Below are 18,067 nucleotides of genomic sequence, written 5' to 3'. Positions count from 1 at the left end.
CCCCCACCCCGGCCCAGACGAACTCTACCTTTGGCAAATAGGAGGGGAAATTTGCGTACCGCTCAGCTCTTCTCCATTCCCTTACCTCCTTAGAAAAATCGTTGTCAGACCAGCACACTCCCTCCCCACCCCACCCCCCGCCCTCTTCAGACTCTCCTGCCAGGGGCTTCAGACAGCCTCAACCCTGGCCCTGGCCCTTCAGCAGAATACACTCGGACACCTGGGTCCCTGCACCCCCTTTCAGGCCTTCCTAAAGCAGCGCCTGCCTCTGGGCTGAGCTGCTACCATCCGTGCCCCCCCCCGCAGGCTCCGTTTCCCCCCTCCCCCCCGGCACCCCTCCCGCTCTCGCTCTACGTCACGGGATGACGTCGGAAGCCTGGGAGGGAGGAGGAGCGCGCTCCCCCCTACCTCAGCCAGCCTCTCCCGCTGCAGCTTGCTTAGCCCAGCCTCCCGCCCCCCCTTTCTCTAGAGCGAGCCCCCCACGCCTGACGGGAGCTATATAAGGCGGAACCAGGCAGGCGAAAGGGGCAGCGCAACCGAGCGGAGCCCAGGAGAGGAGAGAGAGAGAGAGAGAGAGAAAGAGCCTGAGCGAGAGACGGGAAAGCAAGGAGGAGGAAGCCACCGGTGCGTCGGGACAGAAACGCAGGTGTTCGGAGCGCCCGAGCTGGAGCTCCGCAGCCGCTAGTCATGTACCGCTCCACCAAGGGCGCCTCCAAGGCGCGCCGCGACCAGATCAACGCTGAGATCCGGAACCTCAAGGAGCTGCTGCCGCTGGCCGAAGCGGACAAGGTCCGGCTGTCCTACCTGCACATTATGAGTCTTGCCTGCATCTACACTCGCAAGGGTGTCTTCTTCGCTGGAGGTGAGCAAATCGGGGCTGAGACTCGAGCTGGGAAGCCTCAGGGAGAGGGAAGCTGAGGGAACCCGCTGGGACTGCCGCGGGTCTAGGGAAGCGTGTCTGCGAGCTGAGGGTGAGAAGGAACTTGGAGAATTCAGGACTTCCTACTTTGCCTCCTGAGTTGTGTCCAAACCTCACCTTAGTACTGAATAAATGTTAGAGAGCCTGGATAGTGTCCCTGGAGCCAGACTTACGGGAGCAGGAGAGCCAGGACAAAATGGTCCCAGTCCTCACTGGCACGCAATTGCTCCGGGAGCCAGGGGAGGGGAGCTTGGGAAGTTGCAGGGACGGAGCAGCCAAAGCCGGGGGAAGCACAGCCGCTGTTCGCATCGTGGAAGGGCTCATCTGCAGCCGGTGGAGCGCTGTCCACGGTGCTGACAGCATCACCGGATTGCAAGGCGCTGCCCGCGGTGCTGAACGTTCGGTCGGCATTGGAGCGCTGTCCGTGATCCTGAAACACAGACTCGCCAACCCTCAGCCCCGACTTAGAAGTCAAGGGCTCACTAGTTGGAGAGATCCAGCAACAGGTTCCCTGGGCAAGAGCTGTGGGCAGTAGGTCAACAGGTGTGTGCAGAAGCAGGTCCACGAGAAACTCGATCCAAAAGTCTCTCACTTCTGTGTTGCTTTCCAGTCTCACTCCTGATTCACTCTATCTTCTCACTCTGCAGGCACTCCTCTGGCGGGCTCCACAGGACTTCTCTCAGCTCAAGAGCTTGAAGACATAGTGGCAGCACTACCTGGTTTTCTGCTTGTGTTCACAGCAGAGGGGAAGCTGCTATATCTGTCTGAGAGTGTGAGCGAGCATCTGGGCCACTCCATGGTGAGTGCTGAGGATCCTTTCAGCTTGGACTGCAGTGCAGATGGGGACATGATGAGTTTTCCACTTCTGAGAATCTGAGAATTACTGGGGAGGGGAAATTTTACCCTACAAGATGCTCTATGCCAAAGATTGGCTTTTGTTGCCTTCACTAATGGTCATCTCTTCTTTACATTTCTCCAGGTGGACCTGGTTGCCCAGGGTGATAGTATCTATGACATCATTGATCCAGCTGACCACCTAACTGTGCGCCAGCAACTCGCCCTGCCCTCTGCCCTGGATACTGGTAAGAACACCCTTCTTTCTCAATTCAATATCCGTTCTGCTGCCCTGCTCCTTCCCATTTTTGTCTCTCAGCCATTCACCCTCTCACTAGTTTTTCTTTTCACTCACCCAGATCGCCTCTTCCGCTGTCGCTTCAACACCTCCAAGTCCCTCAGGCGCCAGACTGCAGGCAACAAACTGGTGCTTATTCGAGGTCGATTCCATGCTCACCCACCTGGGGCCTACTGGGCAGGAAATCCTGTGTTCACAGCTTTCTGCGCTCCACTGGAGACAAGACCCCGCCCCGGCCCTGGCCCTGGCCCTGGCCCTGGCCCAGCCTCACTCTTCCTGGCCATGTTCCAGAGTCGTCATGCTAAGGATCTGGCTCTTCTGGATATCTCAGAGAGGTAAGCCCAGAGTATTCAGACCCCAGAAGAAAAGCAGGTCAGAATGAGGGGACCCTAGCTTCTGGAGTCAGGGGCAGGGAGAATGAAATCTAAGGGTGCAGAAGACCTGGGGATGGGGGAGGGAGGTGCCTGGGTATCAAGCAGGGGAAACAGAAAGCTGATCTCATCCTTTTCACCTTCCCAGTGTCCTAATCTACCTGGGCTTTGAGCGCAGTGAGCTGCTCTGTAAATCATGGTATGGACTGCTACACCCTGAGGACCTGGGCCACGCTTCTGCTCAACACTACCGCTTGTGTGAGTGTCCACAGAGGCTGAGGGAAAGACAAGGAGTGGGGAAGAGTGTGGGAAACCTGACCAAGCAGGGCTGTGACCAAGACCGAAGTTGGGGAGATATCAGAGGCTCACAGTTTTGAATGCCATAGGGTAAACACCAGGATAAAGAGTCAAGGTGAGAATTGAACGAGAACTAGGGGACTCTGAGTGGTGAGGTCAAAATGGGGAGTTGAATAGTGCAGGTGAGGGTAGTCAGAAAAGAGGATGTTATGGATACCCCAATTCAGTGGGGAGGTCAGTCAGCAAGTGGGGAATTTAGGTGGTGCTGTCTGATGATTGTTCTAACTCTGCATCTCTTCTTTCCCCTCAGTGGCTGAGAGTGGAGATATTCAGGCAGAGATGGTGGTGAGACTGCTGGCTAAGCCTGGAGGCTGGGCATGGATTTACTGCCTTTTATATTCAGAAGGTCCAGAGGGCCCCATTACCGCCAATAACTACCCAGTCAGGTGAGCTGCAAGGCAGGGACCTGGGAGGCAGCCGAGTTGGAGGAAGAGATACAAATCAGAGAACTCTGGGAATGGACACCAAACCCTTACCAGCTGCCTCTTCTTTCCTCTCTAGTGACATGGAAGCCTGGAGCCTCCGCCAGCAGTTGAACTCTGAAGAAACCCAGGCAGCCTATGTCCTGGGCACCCCGACCATGTTGCCCTCATTTCCAGAGAACATCATCTCCCAGGAGCAGTGCTCCAGCCCTAATCCACTCTTCACCATGGGGCCTCCCAGAAGCACCAGTTTCCCCAGTGCTCCTGAGCTAGGTGCTGTCTCAACATCAGAAGAGCCTCCCCGACCGCCCAAAGACCTTGGCTTCAGTTACCTGACATTCCCATCAGGCCCTCAGCCTTCTCTTCAAGCAGACCTGAGCAAGGACCTTGTGTGCACTCCACCCTACACGCCCCATCAGCCAGGAGGCTGTGCCTTTCTCTTCAGCCTCCATGAGCCCTTCCAGACCCACATGCCCGCTCCATCCAGCTCTCTACAAGAACAGCTGACTCCAAGCACCGTGACCTTCTCTGATCAATTGACACCCAACAGTGCAACTTTCCCAGATCCACTGACTAGCCCACTACAAGGACAACTGACTGAAACCTCAGCCAGAAGCTATGAAGATCCTTGCACCTCGACCTTCCCAGACCAGCTGCTTCCCAGCACTGCCACCTTCCCAGAGCCTCTGAGCAGCCCTACCCAGGAGCAGCTAACTTCTCCCAGCACATCATTCCAAGCACACCTGAACAGCCCCAGGCAAACTTTCCCAGAACAACTGAGCCCCAATTCCAGCAAGACTTACTTCGCCCAGGAGGGATGCAGTTTTCTCTATGAGAAGTTGCCCCCAAGTCCTAGCAGCCCTGGTAATGGGGACTGCACACTCTTGGCCCTAGCCCAGCTCCGGGGTCCTCTCTCTGTGGATGTCCCCCTGGTGCCTGAAGGCCTGCTTACACCTGAGGCATCACCAGTCAAGCAGAGTTTTTTCCACTATTCCGAGAAGGAGCAGAGCGAGATAGACCGTCTCATTCAGCAGATCAGCCAGTTGGCTCAGGGCATGGACCGACCCTTCTCGGCTGAGGCTGGCACGGGTGGGCTGGAACCACTCGGGGGGCTGGAGCCCCTGGACTCTAACCTTTCCCTGTCGGGGGCTGGTCCCCCTGTACTCAGCCTGGAACTGAAACCCTGGAAATGCCAGGATCTGGATTTCCTGACTGACCCTGATCTTTTCCTGGAAGAGACGCCCGTGGAAGACATCTTCATGGATCTCTCTACCCCAGACCCCAATGGGGAATGGGATTCAGAGGATCCCGAGGCAGCGGTCCCAGGAGGGGCCCCATCGCCTTGCAACAACCTGTCCCCAGAAGACCGCAGCTTCCTGGAGGACCTGGCCACATATGAAACCGCCTTTGAGACAGGTGTCTCAGCATTCCCCTACGATGGGTTTACTGATGAGTTGCATCAACTCCAGAGCCAAGTTCAAGACAGCTTCCATAAAGGTGAGTCCAGCCAGAATGTAAAGAACTCAGGTTTCTGTCTTGCCAACAAGGCGCTGGGTGGGACTAGACAAGTAAATTCCCCTCTCTGTATCCCAGTTTTATTAGTGAGATAGGTATTATTCTAGTCGTTAGGATAACTTCACTTGCTGTGTAGAGCAAGTACTAGTGGAAAATAATATGGAAGTTCTGGATAAGTAGGCCTTGAGGGCAGAGGTTAGGGTGTGGGATGAAACACAAAAGAATCTTGAATAATAGTTTGTGCTTCCTAACTCTATGAGGGACCTAGGTCTGCTATCGCAACCCATTTTACAAATGAAGATAATCAAGGTCCCAGAGTTAAAGAAATTTGCTTAGGGTTACACAACAAATTGATGGAAGAAGGATTAGAGCTCTATGCCAGTATTCTTTGTCCCCTAAAGGGAATACAGAGTGAGGCTTGACAGGAGTTTGAGAAAGACAATGGGACTCAGCCCTTGGCCCCATGAGAGAGTCCTTGCTATGGCTCCATCCTTTCTAAAACCACAGCCATAGTTTCACTCCATTCACCCAAACTGCTCCTCTATCTGCTGAGCCTCTCGTGATCAGTCAACATATTTGAAGCCCATCCCATGTGCCAACGGTACATCACACCCTCAGCCTATCTCTCCTAATAAGCCTAACTGACTGTACATCTCTCTCTCTCTCTCTCTCTGCAGATGGAAGTGGAGGGGAACCAACGTTTTGAATAAGTCTGTGACTTAACGTCGTCAAGTATGGCATATTGTCATCAAGACGTGGAGCCGTTCTCCACCCCCCCGGGATTGTTGGGGGGATTCTGGGGGCCAGAGGGGGATAGATCTGATTCCCTAGGCCCTGCAGGATTTTTTTTTTGGGGGGGGGAGGTGGGAGGACAAGGGAGGGGAGCTTCTTTTTAAAATTTAGAGACATCAAACGATCCAGTTTCCATTTCAATCTGTATTCACTCGTAGTGAGTTTCTTTGAATGGGATTTCAAGCGGAGAATGGGGGAGTCTCACTTCCCTCGCCCCGCGCTGCCCCATGGGCCTGGGCCAGTTCTCCACTCCTGGGGGTCAAGTCACCCCTGGGTCTTGGTGGGGGAAAGGCAGTGCCCACCCGGGCCAGCCTGTGCCCTGAGGGGCTCTTGACACCCACGTAGAATTCTCTACACACCAGTAACGGGATTTCAATTCCGATGGACTCTGCCGCCCTGGCGGCCCTTCTTGTGACTTTTGCGCCCCGCGCCTGGGGTGGGGGGCGCGAAGAGACGCTACGTTCCTTTCCGATGGAGGAAGGCAGACCTGCCGCCGTCACACGTGTGCTTGCACGAGTGCGTGTACCTGGTGCGGGACTCACCCGGCTGCCCGACTGCCTGGGCCTGCCCAGGTGGCCACCTCGTGGTGCTGCGGTGACTTTGTAGCCAACTTTATAATAAAGTCCAGTTTGCCTTTTTGGTACCCCTGGTGTTGTGCTCTTTTGTGAAAAGGGTAGCGTGGGGATTCAAGAAGGTTGAGAGGCCCTGACAGGAGCCTGGGGGTCAGGAGGGAAACTTCAGATGCATTGACAGCCCTGGCATTTCTTTGTTCACTCATGTACTCATTCATTCATTCATGCGACACCTAAGCATTCTATGTGTGGTCCACCCTGTGCTAAGAGCTGGGAGCTGAAACAGATGCTATGTCTCAGCTTCAAGATGCTTTGGCATCCAGTGCTAGAGGGTACTGGAATCTTGTCTCGGTCCAGATTTCCAGTCCTCCCAGTGTGGGAGGGGGCAGAAAGGTCTGGGGGTGGTTAGGGGATTCAGTTTGGCATTTTCCTGGACATGAGCGTCAAGTTTCAGGACATGAGTTTCTTTCTTCAGTCTGGCCCTACAGGCAAGCAAGTTTCCTGGATTTAAGGCCCCAGATCTTCTCATTGGAGATGATAACCACTTCTGTTATCCCTGCATGTGGCTTTCAGCTGACACTTTTATATCACTTATTCACTAAATAAAGCCCTTGGACAAGGCGTATAAGCACCATTTCATTGATGGAGAAATTGAGGATCAGAGGTAAAAGGGGATTTGCCCCCACAGGTAGTGAGAGGCACAGGTGGGAGACATCCCCACGTCATCTGTGTCCAAGCCCTGGCCTGTCCCCTCTGCCCCCAGAGCCCATAAATCATCATCTCAAGTCGTCCATCCCAGATTCCCTGAGAAGGGCAGGCTTAGACGGGAGCATGGGCCTCTTCCCCTCCGGGTCTGGGAGCTAGAGCAGACCCCGAATTCCTGAGCAGAATATAACTTAGTCAAGAGAAAAGGCTTCCAAAAACACTGTCTTCATCCAAGCTTGAGGGTCAACAACCACAGAGTATGGTGGGGACAGGAATGAAAATTAGGAGACAGAAAAACCCGGTTTCAAATCCCACCTCCACCAACTATTCGCTGAGTGTGACCTGAGCCTCAGCTTCTTTGCAGGTGAAATGGAGTTTAAGGAACCACCCCTGACCTCCAAAAGATGCTCCCAAAGATGGGGCCTCCTGTAGGGTGAGGAGCACAGAAAGGATTAAGTTATTAAACTGAATTAGAAGTCAATGGTGACTGAAAAGGCTCACAAGTTACTTTCTCAAGGTGGGGAAAGCCTCCACCCCAATCCAGCAAAACACAGGGGCTGGATTCCAGGAGCTGAGAGTTCAACATTGAGAATTCTGCCAACCTCCTCTTACTCCAAACCCTCCAACTCTGAGGCCATGCACTTCAGAGGTCCTATGGGAAGGAGGATATTCCAGGGATGGTTTTTTCAGTAGTCATGTATGGATGTGTGCGAGTTGGACTATAAAGAAAGCTGAGCGCTGAAGAACTGATGCTTTTGAACTGTGGTGTTGGAGAAGACTTTTGAGACCCCCTTGGACTGCAAGAAGATCCAACCAGTCAATCCTAAAGGAAATCAGTCCTGAATACTCATTGGAAGGACTGATGCTGAAGCTGAAACTCCAATACTTTGACCACCTGATGCGAAGAACTGACTCATTGGAAAAGACCGTGATGCTGGGAAAGATTGAAGGCAGGAGGAGAAGGGGACGACAGAGGATGAGATGATTGAATGGTATCACCGACTCAATGGACATGAGTTTGAGTAAACTCCGGGAGTTGTCAATGGACAGAGAGGCCTGGCGTGCTGCAGTCCATGGGGTCACAAAGGGTCTGACACAACTGAGGGACTGAGCTGAACTGAACTGATGACTTTTTTTCCACCTTGAACACATCCTTGGGTGAAAAAGGGAGGTGCAGTCTTGCCCTTAACTTTCCTGTGCATATGTTCTCCAACTTAAAAGAATTGGCCCTAGTGGTCCAGTGGTTAAGATTCTGCTTCCACTGCAAGGGGCACAGGTTCAATCTCTGGTTGGGGAACTAAGACCCCACATGTCGGGCGGCACAGCCCCAAAGGGAAAAAGCTCACTCCTGTGAGCCCCAAGAGGACTCTGTGCCTGCTCTGCCCCCAACCAAGTACAGGGTCAGACACATGGCAGACACACTAGTAATATTTTATTGAGAGGACCCCTTCTGAAGATCAGCCCAAGGATTTGGGTAGAAAGTCAACAATTTCTACCACAAACTTTTGTTCCTAAGTTCTGCAGAGGCCTGAGAGTTGTATCTTTCACTTTGGAATCTTAAGTGATCATAAACTCAAGACATATACTGGAGTTCCATCTAAAAACCTCTCTGGTATGTTAGCCAAACTTATTGTGGCAATCATTTTGCAATCACTTTAGTTCAGTTCAGTCACTCAGTCATGTCCAACTTTTTGAGACCCCATGGACTGCAGCATGCCAGGCTTCCCTGTCCATCACCAACTTCCAGAGTTTGCTCAAACTCATGTCCATCAAGTCGGTGATGCCATCCAATCACCTTATCCTTTGTCATCCCCTTTTCCTCCTGCCTTCAGTCTTTCCCAGCATCAGGGTCTTTTCCAATGAGTCAGTTCTTCGCATCAGGTGGTCAAAGTATTGGAGTTTCAGCTTCAGCATCAGTCCTTCCAATGAATATTCAGGACTGATTTCCTTTAGGATTGGCTGGTTGGATCTTCTTGCAGTCCAAGGGACTCTCAAGAGTCTTCCCCAACACCACAATTCAAAAGCACCAATTCTTCGGCTCTCAGCTGTCTTTATAGTCCAGCTATCATATCCATACATGACTACTGGAAAAACTATAGCTTTGACTATACGGACCTTTGTTGGCAAAGTAATGTCTCTGCTTTTTAATATGCTGTCTAGGTTGGTCATAGCTTTTCTTCCAAGAAGCAAGCCTCTTTTAATTTCATATCTGCGGTCACCATCTGCAGTGATTTTGGAGCCCCCCAAAATAAAGTTTCTCATTGTTTCCATTGTTTCCCCATCTATTTGCCATGAAGTGATGGGACTGGATGTAATGATCTTAGTTTTTTGAATGTTGAGTTTTAAGCCAACTTTTCGTTTTTGCAATATATACATAATCAAATCATTATGTTGTATAACTTAAACTTATACACTGTTACCTGTCTATTATACCTCAAAAGATTGGAAAAAATTGTTCATTTTCTAATAAAACTGTTAATCAACTGAAAAAACCCTACAAACCTCCCAGGTGGTCATCAAAAACAAGGCATGTTTGAGAAGTTGCAACAGTCAACAGGAGCCTAAGGAAACATGATGACAAAATACAATGTATTCTAGAAAGGATCTTGGAACAGCAAAAAAGACATAGTTTAAAAATTAAGAGAATTCCCTGGCAATCTAGTGGTTAAGACCCCCTGCTACCCATGCAGGGGACATGGGTTCAATCCCTGATCAGGAAACCAAGGTCTCATGTGCCGAATGGCATGGCCAAAAAAAAACCCCACAAAACTAAGGAAACCTGAGTAAAGTGTGGACTTTAGTTAATCATAATGTATTGATGTCTGATCACCAATTGTGACAAATGTACCACGTAAGTGTACAATGTTAATAATACAGGAAATAATAGGTATGGAGTATATGGAAACTATTGTTTTCACGTTTGTACATCTGAATCTATTCTGAAATTTAAAGTTTCTTTAAAAGGCAAAACTAAATAAAGGAACATTATAAAAATTAAAAATATGTGAGAATAGAGAAACACCTCTCTGGTGTTTGGTGGTGGCGGCAGTAGGTGATAGTAGAGGGTGTGTTTTGATCTGAAGGCGTCTCAGCGTTCGGAATGCGAGAGCCCGGCTGCCAAGTCCAGAAGAGCCAATGGCCCCACCTGCTGGACAGAGAAGGATCTGCTTCTGTTTCTCTCAACTGGCAAGGTCCCTGTGACTCAGACCATCAGAGCTTCGAACACATGGATAAACTGAGGCTGGAGAGAGGAAAGAACTTGCCAGATGGCACTCCCAGAATTGCTGCAGAAGCCAGATCAAACTCTCAGCCAGTTTCCTTCCCATCAATACCAAACTCGGTCCTGGGAGTAGAATGTAAGAGAAAGGGTTCAAGTTTGGGGGCATAGAGACTGACCTCAAGGGCTGGCTCTGCCTCATTTTTTAATGTGGTAAATATTTACAAAATCTACATGTGCCAGGGACTGTTCTGGGTGCTTAGGGATGCAACAGTGAACAGACAAAGTGGGGATTCTCTGATGGTCCAGTGGTTAAGACTCTGCCTTGCAATGCAGGGGACATGGGTTCCAACCCTGGTCTGGGAACTAAGACCCCACACACTATGGAGCAAGTGAGCCCACACACCACAACAAGACAGTCTGTGAGCCGCAACAAAAGATCCCACGTGAAGCAATGAAGATCTTGCATGCTGCAAATGACCCAAGGCAGCCAAATAAAAAATTAAAAAAAAAAAAGATAAACAAGATCCCTGGGTCCACAGAGCTTACAATCTAGTTGTGGGTTGTTATTGTGGTTCAGTAGCTAAGTTGGGTCTTACTCTTTGCAACCCCATAGACTGCAGCACACCAGACTTCCCTGTCCTTCACTGTCTCCTGGAGTTTGCTCAAACTCATGTCCATTGTGCCAATGATGCCATCCAACCATCTCATCCTCTGTTGCTCCCTTCTCCTTCTGCCCTCAATATTTCCCAGCATTAGGGTCTTTTCCAATAACTTGGCTCTTCACATCAGGTGGCCAAAGTAGTGGTGCTTCAGCTTCAGCATCAGGCCTTCTGGTGAATATTCAGGGTTGATCTCATTTAGGATGGACTGGTTTGATCTCCTTGCAGTCCAAGGGGGTCTCAAGAGTCTTCTCCAACACCACAGTTCAAAAGCATCAATTCTTCAGCCCTGTCTTGTTTATGGTCCAACTCTCACATCTGTGCATGACTACTGGAAAAACCATAGCTTTGACTATACAGACTTTTGTCAGCAAAGTGACGTCTCTGCTTTTTTTTTTTTTTTAATATGCTGTCTATGTTGGTCACAGCTTTCCTTCCAAAGAGCAAGTGTCTTTTAATTTCATGGCTGCAGTCACCATCCACAGTGATTTTGGAGCCCCCCAAAATAAAATCTGTCACTGCTTTCACTTTCCCCCCATCTATTTGCCATGAGTGATTGTAATGGGAATTCCTAATAATGTATTTTGACAACCTTGAGAAATTTCACAGAAATAGCACCTGAAAAAACAGCATATATTAAGAAATTATGTTAATGATTACCTTTCACATTCTCCTTAAGAATAATCTCCTTGTTACAAACCCCAAGGCCAGACCCAGAAGGGAGTATGACTGGGATCATGAAAATATGGACCTTGGAACACGGGGTCGGCACCTGGCACGAATGCTGCCTACGTACTTGCTAACTGTTCCCAAGACTAGCCCAGAAGGGAATGGCCTGGGGTAAACACAAAGCGATCTGGACTATGTCGGGGTAGTCCACGACACTTAGGAGTAGGTGATTAATACGGCATGTGTCTTGAGAAAGATAAGATCTGAGGAAGTCTTGTAGTCTGCAATTAGGAATAAAAGCTGGACTCTGGACTCTGCACCTCAGTCCAATAGAAGCTGCAGGTCCCCTGACCCATTGCACCAGATTTCGTGATCTGTCTTCATTCTCGTCACTTGCTCCCAGACTATTTAGGGCAACAAGTGATGGGACCGGATGCCATGATCTTAGTTTTTTGAAGGTTGAGTTTTAAGCCAGCTTTTCACTCTCCTCTTTCACATTCATCAAGAAGCTCTTTAAATTCTCTTCTCTTTCTGCCATAAGGGTGGCGTCATCTGTGTATCTGAGACTGTTGATATTTCTCCCAGCAACCTTGATTCTAGCTTGTGCTTCATGGGGCCTGGCATTTCATGTGATGTACTCTCCATATAAATTAAATAAGCAGGGTGACAATACACAGCCTTGAAGTACTCCTTTCCTGATTTTGAACCAGTCCTTTTGTTCCATGTCCAGTTCTAACTGTTGCTTCTTAGCCTGCATACAGGTTTCTCACGAAGCAGGTAAGGTGGAATGGTATTCCCATCTCTTGAAGAATTTTCCACAGTTTGTAGTGATCCACACAGTCAAAGGATTTAGTGGTCAATGAAGCAGAAGTAGATGTTTTTCTGGAATTCCCTTGCTTTTTCTATGATCTAGTGGATGTTGGCAATTTGATCTCTGGTTCCTCTGCCTTTTCTAAATCCAGCTTGTACACCTGGAAGTTCTTGGTTCACGTACTGTTGAAGCCTGGCTTGAAGAATTTTGAGCATTACTTTGCTAGCATGTGAAATGAGCACAATTGTATGGTAGTTTGAACATTGTTTGGCATCGCCATTCTTTGGAATTGGGATGAAAACTGACCTTTTCCAGTCCTGTGGCCACTCCTGAATTTTCAACATTTGCTGACATATTGAATGCAGCACTTTAGCAGCAGCATCTTTTAGGATTTTAAATAGCTCAGCTGGAATTCCATCACCTCCACTAACTTTGCTTGAAGTAATGCTTTCTAAGGCCCACTTGGCTTCATACATCATGATGTCTGGCTCTAGGTGAGTGACCACACCATCGTGATTATCCAGGTCATTAAGATCTTTTTTGTGTAGTTCTTCTGTGTATTCTTGCCACCTCTTCTTAATGTCTTCTGCTTCTGTTAGGTCCTTGCTGTTTCTGTCCTTTATTGTGCCCATCTTTGCATGAAATGTTCCCTTGGTATCTTCAGTTTTCTTGAAGAGATCCTTTGTCTTTCTATTCTTTTGAGAATAGGAAAGAGATCTTTTGTCTGTCTGTTCTATTGTTTTCCTCTATTTCTTTGCATTGTTTAGTTAAGAAGGCTTTCTTATCTCTCCTTGCTATTCTTTGGAACTCTGCATTCAGATGGGTATATCTTTCTCTTTCTCCTTTGCCTTTCATTTCTCTTCTCTCAGCTATTTGTAAGGCCTCCTCAGACAACCATTCTGCATTTCTTTTTTTGGGATGGGTTTGGTCACCACCTCCTGCACAATGTTACAAACCTCCAGCCATAGTTCTTCAGACACTCTATCAGGTCTAATCCCTTGAATCTATTTCTCACCTCCACTGTATAATCATAAGGGATTTGACTTAGGTCATACCTGAATGGTCCAGTGGTTTTCCCTACTTTCTTCAATTTAAGCCTGAGTTTTGCAATAAGGAGCTCATGATCTGAGCCACAGTCAGCTCCTGGTCTTGTTTTTGCTGACTGTATAGAGCTTCTCCATCTTCAATTGCAAAGAATATAATCAATCTGATTTTGGTACTGACCATCTGGTGATGTCCATATGCAGAGTCACCTCTTGTATTGTCGGAAGACAGTCTTTGCTATGACCAGTGTGTTCTCCTGACAAAACTCTTAGCCTTTGCCCTGCTTCATTTTGTACTCCAAGGCCAAACTTGCCTGTTACTCCAGGTGCCTCTTGACTTCCTTTTAGAGAAGGAAGTTTAGGAAGGAAGTTTCCAGTTTAGAGAGTCCTGACTTAGAGTGTGGTGACAGGAACCCTTTTCCTAGGAGGTAACATTGAGCTAAGACCTCAAAGATGGGAAACAGGAGTAAGAATGTTCCAGGCCAAAGGAAAGCAAGAGCAGACGGGAAAGGCTTTGACCTGCTTAAGGACTAGCGAGGAAATCCGTGCAGCTGGATCCAGGCCAGCCAGAGGAAGAGAGGTTGGAGAGGAGGGGAAAGATTACTCAGGGCCTAAAACCATGACAGGGAAGCTTAGATTTTATCTCCACATGCAGTAGGAATCCATTGAGGAGATTTAAGCAGGAGAATGACATGATTTGATTCACATATTAAAGCCAACCCTCTGACAATGTGTGGAGAAAGGATTGGAGGAGGCAAGAGTGGAAGCTGAGAGACCAGGTAGGCTCCTGCAGTGGTGCAGGCAGGAGGAAATGAGAGTTTTCACCAGGTTTGAATGGACGTAAAGGACTGGATTTGGGTTACTTCGGAGACGTGTGTGTGTGTGTGTGTGTGTGTGTGTGTGTGTGTGTGTTAGTCATTCAGTCGTATCTGACTCTTTGCGACCCCATGGACTGCAGCCCGCTCTTCTGTCCATGGAATTCTCCAGGCAAGAATACTGGAGTGGGTTGCCATTCTCTTCTCCAGGGGACCTTCCTGACCCAGGGGTTGAACCTGGTCCTCCTGCATTACAGGCAGATTCTTTGCCACCTGAACCACCAGGGAAGCCCACTTTGGAGACAGAATTAACATGATTTGCTAAGGCATTTAAAGTGGGGATAAGGAAACGAGAGGCGCCTTGTATCTCTGACTTTAGCAACTGGATGAAGAGTTGATGTTTATTGAGACTGGGATCAGATGAGTATCAGGACTTTTGTAGTATTGTCTGGTGCTAACAGGACTAATTCACAACCTCTCTGGATGAGGGCATATCCATCTTAAGCCTCAGGGAGCTCCCAGAAATAATGTGTCACAGGCATTGAGCAGGACACAATCAAAGATAACCAGACACACAAGGAAGACAATATGAACAAGAATTTGCAGAGCAAACATACACAGTAACATATATTGGAGTAGTCAGTCACTAATTTAAAACAACTGTATTTTTTCATGTTTAAAGAAGAAAATTACAAAGTCAAGAACGTCTATAGGGAACGTGAAATGGTAACAGTGATAAAGCAGACTTGAAAAAGAGCCAATAGACCCTCTAACAATAAAATAGATGAAAACTAAAACTAAAAAAACCCTTGGTGACTCAATGGTAAAGAATCCACCTGCCAATGCAGGAGACATGGGTTCAATCCCTGATCCAGAAAGGTCCCACAGGCCTTGGAGCAACTAAACCCCATCGCCACAGCTTCTGAGTGTGTGCTTTAGAGCCTGGGAGCTGCAACTACTGAGCCCATGTGCCATAACTACTGAAGCCTGCCCAGCCTAAAGCCTGTGCTCCACAATAAGAGAAACCACTGCAATGAGAAGCCCATGCACCACAAATGGAGGGTAGCCCCTGTTCACTGTAACTAGAGAAAAGCCAACACAGCAACAAAGACCCAGCACAGCCACAAAAAAAGAAAAATAATGGAAAACTGGAAGAGCCAAAAAGTCATAGTGCCATATGAAGATGTTTTTTTCTTTGTTTGTTTTGGCAAAAAATTATAAAACAATGTGCTGAGTGGCCCATTTGTACATTTTCTGAAAATGAATTGCCTATGATCTGGGCCTCTTAATGTATCACAGGCTACTATAATTCAGGGCAAGTTTTGGTGATAGTACACAATCCAAAATACTGTTATCTATTTCAGTTATTTGAACTAAAGGAAATAAAAGGACACTATTTATATAATGAACACATGTAATTAAAAATCATTATTTTAAGAAAAATTAGTGGCATATACTGGGGTTCCCAGGTGGCACTGGTGGTAAAGAACCCATCTGCCAAGGCAGGAGATGCAGGTTCGGTCCCTGGGTTGGGAAGATGCCCTGGAGAAGGAAATGGCAATCCACTCTAGTATTCTTACCTGGAAAATCCCATGGACAGAGAAGCCTGAGAGGCTGCAGTCCTTGGGGCCACAAAGAGTTGAACACAACTCAGCACACACACCCACACGCATTGCCATATACTGCATATGGAGTATAATTATGTCATATACAGTGCCAGTTACTTCAGTGTGATAGTTTATTACCCAGTGTTCCATTCTGATAACTAGAAAAGCATTTCAGTTCAGTTCAGTTCAGTCGCTCAGTCGTGTCTGACTCTTTGTGACCCCATGAACCGCAGCACGCCAGGCCTCCCTGTCCATCACCAACTCCCGGAGTTTACCCAAACCCATGTCCACGGAGTCGGTGATGCCATCCAGCCATCTCATCCTCTGCCGTCCCCTTGTAAAACTCATATTTTACTAGACTGAGGGCCTCCGTTTCTTCCTGGTTGTCGGTCAGAGGCCACCCTCAGTTCCATTCTCCCTCATAAAACTCATGTTGCCAAAGACATCAGAGAGCCGTAGAAAAAACAAGAACGGAGAATTAAAATTCCAAGGAGGAAAGAGCCCTGCATGTGTGAGCTGATGCTCACCAGATGTCTTTCTCCCTGGAGATACCTTCCCATTTTAGGTGCAGGCTGATTGGATTTAGTCCAGGCAGAGGGAACGCATTGGGAGGGAGCTTTGGGTGGTCTCTCATAAAGATAGAAAAAGGTGGGAGAGAATGTAAAAAAAAAAAAAAGATCAGGCTGACTGTAAGCCAAAGAGAGATTGTTGTAGGTGTATTTAATAATAGACACAAGACTAAGACAAAGAACATTTTAAGCAAAGAGTGAATGGGAGACGAAAAGTATAGACAGTCTGTTTAGACGATTCCTTTAAGTGTTACGGTGAAAAAACCAGAAATGCAGCAGTGGCTAAAGGAGATGTGCAGGGAGAGAATTGCTTGTTCTTGAATGATACTAGAGTTTATGTGTATGTTCAATTGTTGTTTTGGTGTTTTTTTTTTTTTTTCTATTGAGTCATGAGTTCTTTATACACTTTGGATATTATTTCCTTATCAGATATATGATTTAAACATTTTTTCCTCTTCTGTAGGTTGCATTTTCACTTTGTTGATGACTTCCTTTGCTGTCCAGAAGCTTTTTAGTTTGATGTGCCATTTGTTTATTTTTGCTTTTGTTGTCTTTGCTTTTGAGATCAAATCAAAAAGCTCATTGCCAAAACCAATGTTTTCTTCTAGATTTATGGCTTCAGGTCTTATGCTCAAGTCTTTGATCTATTTTGAATTTTTACTTTTTAAAATATTTATTTGACTGTACCAGGTCTTAGTTGCAGCACATGAGATCTTTGTTGCAGCCTGCAGGTTCTTACTTGCAGCATGTGGGATCTTGTTCCCTGACCAGGAATCGAACCTCTGTTCCCTACATTGGAAGTGCAGTCTTAATCACTGGCTCACCAGGGGAGTTCCCGAATTAATTTCTAAAGCTTCATTCTTTTGCATGTGGTTGTCCACTTTTCCCAGCACCATCTATTGAAGGCCTTTCCCCATTGAATATTCTTGGCTCCTTTGTCATAAATTAATTGACCGTATATGGAGTTATTCCTGCAACCTTTTGAGATAGGCACTATCTTCTCTATCTTATAGATGAGGGTCTAAGTCACAGAGTAGATAAGTAACTTGCCTAAGACTATACAGCTTGGGAGAATGGAACTGAGGGTGGCCCCTGAATTGACAACCAGCAAGAAACTGTGGCCCCCAGTTCAGCAGTTCAGAAAGAAGTAAATGCTGCCAACAACCACATGAGTTTGAAAGTGGACCCTTCCCCAGACAAGCCTCAGATGAGACCACAGCCTCAGCTGACACAACTGATTGCAGTTTTAGGAGATCCTGAAGCAGGGGACCAAATGATGTTCATCACAGGGCTGTGTGTGTTTTTGTTTGTTGGTTTTTTTATGCAAACAACAAACTACCCAACAGCTGAGGCCTTGGTAACTAAACAATAGTCTACTCATAAGACAAAACACTAAGTAGCTATTAAAAACTGTTTTAAGAAAATAATGAAAAAATATTCTAAATAATTGCCAAGCTACAAGTAGAATACAACAGTATATAGAGTACGACCCAAATTTGTTTTTCTTAAAGCATTACATATAAAGACAAAATAAAGTAGAAAAGATAAATGGCAAAATATTGGCAGGAGTCTCATCTGGGTGGGGGGGATTACTTGAGGCTTTTCTTTTCCTGTAGGTTTTTTTCTAAGCTTTCCAAATATTCTTGGTGTAAAACCACATGCCTGGCACATAACAGGTGCTTGATAAATGTGAATCTCATTTCTCCCCAGACTCCTCCCCTCTTTTCTGTGAGGACAAGAGTCCACTGTATTATGACTAATAGGAAAACAAAAGGTCAGGTTCCAAGAATTTCTCCCACTGTGGGCAGGAACCTACTGATGCTTTGCTTCTTCTGCAGGTCTGTAGCCATAAACCCCACAATATTCACATTTTGGTATCACCTGACTCT

At 47.4% G+C, this 18,067-nt stretch overlaps 1 protein-coding gene across 1 annotated transcript; it reads left to right on the top strand.

Moving 5' to 3' along the window:
* Positions 1 to 353: 353 nt before the first annotated feature.
* NPAS4 (neuronal PAS domain protein 4) lies at positions 354 to 6,151 on the top strand. Its single transcript, XM_081532149.1, has 8 exons — positions 354 to 862; positions 1,567 to 1,718; positions 1,899 to 2,001; positions 2,113 to 2,386; positions 2,571 to 2,680; positions 3,030 to 3,165; positions 3,281 to 4,698; positions 5,394 to 6,151. The coding sequence occupies exons 1-8, from the start codon at positions 688 to 690 to the stop codon at positions 5,420 to 5,422; spliced, it is 2,397 nt and encodes a 798-aa protein (XP_081388275.1). The 5' UTR covers positions 354 to 687; the 3' UTR covers positions 5,423 to 6,151.
* The last annotated feature ends 11,916 nt before the right edge of the window (positions 6,152 to 18,067 follow it).

This window comes from Giraffa tippelskirchi, chromosome 10 (genome assembly GCF_054371585.1).
Source record: "Giraffa tippelskirchi isolate mGirTip1 chromosome 10, T2T-mGirTip1v1.2.pri, whole genome shotgun sequence".
In the NCBI taxonomy this organism is placed as follows: Eukaryota; Metazoa; Chordata; class Mammalia; order Artiodactyla; family Giraffidae; genus Giraffa; species Giraffa tippelskirchi.
The sequence above is the reverse complement of the archived record's forward strand: the minus strand, read 5'-3'. Positions and strand labels throughout refer to the sequence as shown.